Below are 9,449 nucleotides of genomic sequence, written 5' to 3'. Positions count from 1 at the left end.
TTTTTTTTTTTTTTTAATCAAATTTACCTGTACATCCCAATCTGTTTTCCATGCCATGTAGCTAAGTGCAAGCGTCTGAGTGAAAACTCCAATGTTCATTCCTATCCATATACCCTGTGAAACAAGTATCAATTTAAGAATTAAGCACATAGACTAGAAGCGTGCGTCGTCCATATCAATTTCATAAATTCTAGTTCATATGTCATGGAAACTTAATTGGATGAGTAAGGTTATTATTATTTTTGGTTCAAATTGTCTCTAGGATGGAGTATTTGTCCCTGAGGGGGAAGTTAAAAGGGAAACGAAAATAATCCTACAATATCTTTACATGCATGAAGGATGAACTCCAAGGTTCATATGGGTTTGATGACGTGTTCATTGTCCGATATTGAAGGAGCATGTCATCCAAGCTCGGATTAACACGAGGATTGAGATTGGTTGACATCGTAAAATTTTGTTTGATATGAATCTTTACGAACACAACTACCAGTACCAGTAGCAACATAAAAGACGGCTTGTAAGTTTGATTATTAATAAAGGTATTCTTTGCAGTTGACTAAGTGGATAATTTCGGTGTTACCTCCACTTGAAGATGAGCCACATATCCAAGTAAAGCTCCAATTGGTATTCCGATAACATAGAAGCAACAAAGGTTGATAATTGCAACTGTGCCTTGCAAACCCGCTCCTACTGCCACCCCTGTCAACAAAAATTTTCTGAGTTAAACGTCAAATGTAAAATAAACATATATAAACTAATTATGGTCTGTACACAGACTTATCTCTCCTTTTACAAATGCAATATCATCCCAGAATATAACATGTTATGATAGATCAAAAAATATAATTGAAGGCCAAAATTAATGTGGCCTACTATGGTAGCACTGGATTTTTGGTTAGATTTTGCGATGGATAAAACGAAGTGGGGGAAGAACTTCCCAGGTTAGGCATGCATGAAACATTAAGATCAAGTACAGGAAAGAGAAGAAATGAAACCACGGAGTATGTAACTATGTACCTGAGAGTACTGGATATATGCTATTAAGCAATACAGAAATCGCAAGTAGAATTGAAAGATCTGACACGGTCTTTGCAACTTCCACATCGTTTGTAAATAAGTATCCAAGTTTGTTTCCAAAGACCGAGCAAATAATAGTAAAGAATACACCAATCACTATCGAAGTAGTTATTAGGACTTTAATAGAAAACTTTGTAGCTTTAGCATCTCCTCTCCCGAGCTCGTTTGCAATTCGCACACATGCAGCACCAAGGAACCCGAGGCAAATCATGAATTCCCATCCATTGATGTTAAGGCTGTAAAATTCCGCTTGATTAATAGGTCATAGTGCAGAAAAAAACTAATGGCTTGTTTGGTAAGATGTAGTGCAGTAGACACTATCAAGGAAAAAATGTATTAATTCTTGTCATGTCTTGTCTATTATTGTGCAACAAACACGCACTTACCAAATAGAAAAGGCAGATATAGCAACCTCCGCATTACTCATGTATCCGGCCAATAAGACTAGAATAGAATTGTACCACAACTCCAAGCTACAAAGCAAGCAAAGAGCAGAAATAAGTAAAAATAATAGCAAATCACTTGTGATAGACTTCATGCTTGAGAATATACAGTATGATATGCAAACGTCGAATGAATAAGAATAATTTTAACTCAGCTAAAAATCAATTTAAAGAGAACAAGTTAGAAATTCATTGAGGTCACATAAAAAAATGACGGTTATGTTTTACACCAAAATTATGTATGCATCTGCAAACTTGCTCAATCAGTGCAGTGCAATCATTTTAGAAAATCATTTTCGGGTTCATTTAGGCTTTTAAACTTAGTATTTGATTTGTGCAAATATACAATAAAACGTAATTTTTGACATATTTATTTGATAACAAGAGAGAAGATTTACCAAACCATAACGCCAGATGATATTGAGAGCTTTATTACAGGCAATATATCCTTGAAAGCAGCCGTGCTGAATCCTGACCACGTGTGAGGGCACCATCCACCAAATATGTAGGCAAATTCTCCAAATACGACAAACCAGGATGAAATGCATAGTGCAGCCATCGCCCCATCAACTCCCCATTTCAAATGATTGACGAATAGCCAGGACACGGGAACATGTATTAAAAGTTGCATAATGGATAGCCAGGCAACAATACCGTTCTTTTGCTGAGCTTGGAGATACATCTGCATTGTCAACGTAAAAACAAAATTGTAGACCATTGGAATAAACCACCACGAGATGTATCCTGCTGATCTGGCAATGCCTTCTTCCTCGCCAAGCAGTCTGAAGAGGGGCGTCCCGAAGATGAAAATAGGGAGCAAGATAGTCAAAGTTATGAAATCAACAATCCATGATCTTTGCAAATAAATGCCCATCATATGGTACTGTCGTGCTCCATATGCTTGTCCACAAAGTGTTTCAGTTGCACTTGACATGCCTATCTGCAGCATAGAAATTTATAACATTTTAACATTTGGTACAAACTCTAGACATAGCCCAAATCCAAATGCCAAACTTGTGCTAAATAAAAATGGTCGAGAGTCTTTCCATCTTCCAATGTGGAAATGAAGACTTTCCATTTTCCCTCCATTTTACAAGTTCAATATGTACTCATTCGGATTTAATTTCTCATTCATCCACATATCTCTTTTGTAATTCTTTCTATTTGATTTCTAATTGCATTTGTTCTATCAGTCAGATTCTTCATTTTTTTTACCATCAATGAAGAATTTGTCCAATCTGGAGATGCAATTTGATTAAATGATTCATTAATCATCGGATTGCTGATTATGGATCTCTTTCTTTCTTTTTAAGTTTAACAAGATTCATATACTTCTACTTCTCTTGATCAAAATAAGAGAACTAGATTTGTTTCGAGAAACCAAATACACCATGAATATATCCTCGTAGAGAACAACGCATATGGCCTCAGAAATACAAAATCAGTTAATGAGACCTGCTAAAATATTTTGTCAAAGCTGGAGTAGCAATGCGAACTAAACCATTTTTCCAAGAGTATATGCATCTGTATCTTAATTGAAATGGAAGATTCTTTATACATTGTAAATTTTGCAAGACTTGCAAGTTCAAGAATAATAAATGGAAGGATATAGAGCAAAAGGTTACCAGTATCCCATTGATAAATCGCACGCTAAGAGTTTGAACGAGTGCATAACCAGCAAGATCTAATGAATTTATGTGTCCAATAAATGATTGTGTCACTATTATGGTTCCGAATGAAGCTACTCGGGCTATAATTCCAGGCAACGCTACCCTCCATATCTTCTTGGATTCATCATAAACCTTCCCTTTCAAATTGCCCACCTCTTTTCCTTCTGAACCAAGCAGTCTCTCTCGAATGCCATTATCCATGGCTCTGCAAAGAAGAGAAACAAAAATCTCATCAAACAAAATTATTTAACAATCCAAAAAAGCCTATTACGTGATATCATACGGATGTACATTTTCTACCACATGCTGAAGTGATATCTTACTTTAAATGCCTCGATTTGAAGTCATAAACAATATAAGATTTATCGTGCAGGGAGTAAAACACCATGTTTTCTGCATACATGCATCATCAAACGGTCTTGATTTATACAAACAATTTCAGTACTTGATACAAAATTCAAATTATCGAGTTCATTAAACATCATTTCAATTTTTATAAACACATATATATGTTTGGCAAGAAAACGTTTTTGGGCAAATCACTTTTACAAGTGATACTTACTTCTCGACCATTCATTTCTATCAGTTTATAAACACATTTCCAAACATATGCTTAGTTTCATTACTTGTAGAGCTCCAGATTGTTAACAGAAAGAATTCTCTACATGAAAGGGACATCTGTCCAGGTATCAAAGCCAATCGAGTCTAAATAGATTAATCTCAACTTGATTATACATATAGAATAGTCAACATCTTTCTACATTCTTTTGTTGAACAGATAAATCTTTAAAGATTTTTTATTCATCAGCCCAAAGTCAAGATTTAAAGAAACAACAGAATAACTGAGTGAGGTTCCCGCAACAGTAAATCTAGCATCGGCTACATGCCTACATGGAACCTTTTTCATCACTCCATTCAAGTAATTTTTAGATATACGCGAAGATTCAAATTTTAAGAAAAGGGATAAACATTTATGGCGAGGGTGAGTCTCAGTTGACATTTCAACATATATTATCAATCTTTATCACATTATCATTTCTGGCTTGGATACCGGATCTGATGCATTCCCCATTGAACGTCCCGGAACCAAATCTTAGAAAATCAAAAAGAAGGACCCATCATAGATAAATTTGATTGAGTAGTAAACAATTAGAGTATACGTGGTGTTAAACTGGACTGGTCAATAAAGTGAACGATCAAAGAAATCTTTAAAGATCATGACTTTTTTACAAAGAAGAAAAGAGAGAGAGAGGGAGGGAGAGAGAAAGATCATCATCAACAGCAATGATGGCCCTTAATCACTTGTTTAGACAGCAGAAATGCAGCCTTTTTCAAGTGGACAAGTAAAAAGGAATTAAATTTTTCTTAAAAAATATGAAATTATTTCCTTCAAAGCTGTAACTTTAATAAAAGACCCCAATACACATTATTTATGAACTCTCTGGAATACTGCGTTTACCGTTTGAAAACTTTTTGGGCCTAAAAATCATTTCACTTTGAAGTAGTGTTTTTCTTTCAAGATTCTCTGAGCCAATTTTTATCTTGGCTGTGCAAAAATTATTACAACAAAATCATAAAGTAATAAATTATGGGGCAAATAAGAATAACAGAAAATAAACCAGAAAATCTCCCAAATTCTGCATTAAAGACTAAAAGTTACTGGATTTGGTCAAGAATTGCATCTGGTAATAGAAAGGTGAAAACCAGTTGGTTTAGTATAGAGTACCTTGCAGTACTGAGAGAGGCAGAAGGAAAATATTGAAGAAAATGGACTGTCCAATCTGTACTTCTTGTTCAAACTTACTGCTACTATTTTCCAAAGTTTAAGTTTTTTTTTTTCCCCATTCAAAATCCCGCGCAGGCTCTATACTTGGTGCATANAACTCATTATAACATAATAAGTGGACCCAAATTAATTTCTGGAAGATTCTGTGCCCGTTGACATTTTAGGTCACTCCTTGGTGTAATTGTTTCTCTCCTTGCGTCTAGTGTAGGTGAATCTGATCGGGGGCTTATCAAATACCCCCCCTTGCAGCCACCTTGCCCTCAAGGTGGAAAGTAGGAAACTGCTGATTGATTAGGTCGAATGGTTCCCATGTTGCTTCCATTGGGGATAAACCTTTCCATTGAATAAAGACTTCCATTCCGGCTGATGTCTTCTCATGATGAGGCCTTTATCCAAGTACAAACTCTGGTTCCACTAGCATTTCCTAGTCTTCTCCCAGCTGTAGCGGTAATGGTGAGACAATATGTGCATCTCCGAAAACCTTTCTCAGTTGAGACATATGGAATACTGGGTGGACGCAAGTGTTAGCTGGTAATGCTAGTCGATATGCTACCTGAACCACTTTTGCTAATACTTCAAAGGGACCAAAGTATCTTGGGGCCAACTTTTCATGGGATCGAGCAACCAGCGACCGGCACCTATATTGTCTCATTTTCACATACACCCAATCCTCCTTATTAAAGACCATGACCCTGCGATATTTGTTAGCTGATAACTTCATCTGTTGTCGAGCTCTATGTAGGTGCACTTTTAATTCCTCCAAGACTTGGTCTCATTTCAACATTTGATGTTCAAGGGACGAGATAGTTGTGGTCCCCTTATCAAATCGTATCAATGGAGGAGGATCACGCCCATAAAGTATTCGAAATGGGGTGAGTTGTGCCGATACATGGAAAGAGGTATTATAGGAATATTTAGCCCAATGAAGGAAGTGGTACCATTTGCGAGGCTGAACTGAGGCAAAGCACCTTAGATATGTTTCCACCCCCCTGTTGATGACCTCCGACTGCCCTTCTGTCTGGGGATGATAGGCAGAGCTATATCTTAGTTTAGTCCCCTGCAACTTCAAGAGTTCATTCCAGAATTGACTCACAAATACCTTCTCACGATCGGAAACAATGGAGCAAGGGAACCCATGCAGTCGGGCTACCTCCTTGATAAAAGCAACTGCCACGGTTGGGGCTATGAAGAGGTGTTTCAACCCAATGAAGTGTGCATACTTACTCAAGTGGTCAACCACAACCATAATTGAATCGAACCCCTCTGATCTTGGCAATCCTTCTATGAAATCCATTGATATATCTTCCCATACTTTATTAGGCGTCGGCAAAGGTTGAAGCAACCCAGCTGGGGCCATGGTGGAATATTTGTGTTGTTGACAGACCGCACAAGCTGCCATATACGCCCTAATGTCCTTCATCCCCTTCCAATGCACACTCTTAGCTATTCGCCGGTAAATTACATCAATGCCTTGCTATTTTCATATCATGGCCTTCATGTAATGCTATCTTTACCAAGGACTAAGGAGGAATCTTTGGGCAACACTAACCTATCATTGTAAAGAAAGTTTCCTTGGACCAAGGTATAGCCTGGGGGACTCGTGTGACCACTACACAGGGTGGTCACAATTGTCCTTAATTCAGCATCCTCTTCGACTGCCTTCAGTACCTCGCGGAGCTGAATTACACTGGAAACACTCATAGCCATTAGAGTGGCGACATCCATTCGGGAGAGAGCATCAGCCGCCTTATTTTCCAGCCTCGGCTTTTATTCAATGTCAAAGTTGAATCCCAAGAGCCTGGTCAGCCACTTCTGATATTCCATATTCACTTCCCATTGTTCCAATAGAAATTTGAGGCTGTGCTGATTCGTCTGCACCACAAATTTTCGTCCCAATAAATAATGCCTCCATTTTTGCACAGCTAACACGATGTCCATGAGCTCCCATTTGTAAATGGACTTACTTCGAACCCGTGGTGGAAGTACCTGACTGAAGTAAGCAATTGGCTATCTATTTTGCATAAGGATAGTGCCTAAACCAAAACCGGATGCATTAGTTTCAACGATAAAGTGCTGTGAAAAGTCTGGCATCCCCAACACAAGTACCATCATCATGGCTTGTTTTAATTTGATAAAGGCAGCCTCCGCTTCGTCGTTCCACCCGAAACTGTCATTTTTTAATTGTTGTGTCAAAGGCCACGCTATACTTCCATATCCCTTGACAAATCGATAATACCCTGTCAATCCCAGAAATCCTCTTAACTCCCTGAGAGATTTTCGCCTAGGCCATCCCCCCATGGCTTCCACCTTGGCTTCATCAACAGCTACTCCATTTCCAGAAATGATGTGACCTAGGTAATCCAATTCCTTCTTACCGAAAAGGCATTTCTTCTTATTAGCATAGAGCTGATTTTCCACAAGCAACTACAACACCACCTTCAAATGGACTACATGCTACTCCATTGTCCGACTGTAAACTAGAATATTATCGAAGAATACCAAAATAAATTTTTGAAGGTAGTTCCTGAAAATGTCATTCATAATAGACTAGAATGTGGCGGGGGCGTTCTTCAGACCGAACAGCATAACGAGGAACTCATAGTGCCCCTCGTGGGTCCGAAAAGTAGTTTTCGGCACATCATCCGGCTTTACCCGAATTTGGTGGTATCCTGATTGCAGATCAATCTTGGAGAATACAGTCGTCCTTCTGAGCTCATCTAGTAACTCGTTGATGACAGGGATTGGAAACTTGTCGGGGACTGTAACATTGTTTAAAGCTCGGTAGTCGACGCAAAATATCCAACTCCCGTCTTTCTTCTTTACCAATAACACTGGGCTTGAGAATGGACTGATACTTGGCTGGATAAGGCCTGTAGACAACATTTCCCGCACTAGCCTTTCAATTTCGTTTTTCTGGAAATGGGGATAACGGTGTGGTCGAACGCTGACTGGGGTAGATCCTGGCTGTAAAGTAATGGCATGGTCCCGAGCTCTCGAAGGGGGAAGATGCTTGGGACATTCAAACACCTCAACAAAACCACATAATACTTTGTTAATTACTTCCGGGGGGGTCCGAAAGGGTCGTCTCAGCTTGGACAGAAATGTTCCCCAATTCTAATACCACCCTCTCTCCTTGTGCTCTGAATGCCTTCAGCATTAATTTTAGGGAGACCGATGTCTTGCTCAAACTGGGGTCCCCAGTTAATGTAACCTTAATGCCAGCTACATTGTACGTCATAGTCAACTCTCACCAGTTCACACTCATTTCCCCCATTGATCATAGCCATTGCATCCCCAGAATGACATCTGAACTTCCCAACTCTAATGGGAGAAAATCCTCTTCTACAGCCAATATCTGCAGTCTTACTCCCCTGCACATGCCTTCTCCTTTAACTGTTAACCTAGTCCCCATGATGACGCCATATCCCATGGTTCTGGACAGCGAAATTCCCTGTTGTTGGACCAATTCTGCTGAAATAAAGTTGTGAGAGGCTCCACAATCAATAAGTACCACTACTTCATTTGTTTCCATCGAGCCCTTTAACTTCATAGTTTCTGGAGTAGTGAGACCCACCACTGAATTAAAGGAGAACTCCACAGCATTACCCACATCGACCCACTCTGCACAACTCCACAGCATTACCCACATCGACCCACTCTTCCCGATGACTTCATGTGTGTCGCCGTCCGACACCTCCTGCGCAATCGGAATTTCGGTGTCAGCTGGGTGCTCTTCCTCAAGCTCCCTTATCACCATCACTTGGAGCTCTTTGTTCTTACATCGATGACCCACAATGAATTTCTCATCACAGCAATAGCACAATCCCTTTTCCCTTTTTGACTATATCTCTGCATCAGTAAGTCGTTTGAAGGGAGGAGAAGGAGAGTTCTTGGGGACGGAATTGGAGCGATGAAAATTGGGGCTCACTGGTGTTGCTGCCTTCACATATGAGTTTGGGGGTTGGGCAGGATAGGGATTATAGCCCAGTTGAGTAGTTTTAGATTTAAATGGGCCAAGACTGGTTGGGCCGAACCGAATCACATTATTCCTCTCTTCAACTCGGAAAGCCACCTCCGTAATCTGCTCTAGGCCCACCAAATTAAGCAACTAGACCTCAGCCTTTATTTCAGCCTTCAACCCGTTAATGAAAGCACTTTCTAGGACCTCCTCTGAAAGGCTTCGTAACGGCGATGCTAGCAACTCAAATTGCCAATGGTAGTCCTAAAATGTGGTGGTCTGTCGGAGGGCCAAAAACTGGGCGTAAAGGGCCCCGTCCTGTGATGAACGGAACCGTCGTAGCAGTCGGAGTTTCAACTGCTCCCAATTCTCAATGGGTCTACGTCGATCTTCCCATTGGTACCAGGCCAAAGCTTCTCCCTCCAGGCAAATAGTAGCTGCCTCTTTCTTCTCTTCCTCTGTCATCCGATTAATGGCGAAGTAGCGTTCTACACGGAAGACCCATCCATCTGGGT

General features: G+C 39.8%; 1 protein-coding gene across 1 annotated transcript in view; it reads right to left on the bottom strand.

Moving 5' to 3' along the window:
- Positions 1-9,449, bottom strand: part of LOC111386269 (protein DETOXIFICATION 24-like) — a 20,241-nt gene that overhangs the window by 3,876 nt on the left and 6,916 nt on the right. The window contains exons 2-7 of the mRNA XM_023010732.1: positions 3,146-3,395; positions 1,919-2,460; positions 1,464-1,550; positions 1,018-1,313; positions 581-699; positions 28-114 (exon numbers count right to left, since the gene is read on the bottom strand). Of these exons, the coding sequence (XP_022866500.1) occupies positions 28-114; positions 581-699; positions 1,018-1,313; positions 1,464-1,550; positions 1,919-2,460; positions 3,146-3,391 (1,377 nt within the window). The 5' untranslated portion in view covers positions 3,392-3,395. The remainder of the gene's footprint in view (positions 1-27; positions 115-580; positions 700-1,017; positions 1,314-1,463; positions 1,551-1,918; positions 2,461-3,145; positions 3,396-9,449) is intronic.

This window comes from Olea europaea, unplaced genomic scaffold (genome assembly GCF_002742605.1).
Source record: "Olea europaea var. sylvestris unplaced genomic scaffold, O_europaea_v1 scaffold349, whole genome shotgun sequence".
Taxonomy (NCBI): Eukaryota; Viridiplantae; Streptophyta; class Magnoliopsida; order Lamiales; family Oleaceae; genus Olea; species Olea europaea.
The sequence above is the reverse complement of the archived record's forward strand: the minus strand, read 5'-3'. Positions and strand labels throughout refer to the sequence as shown.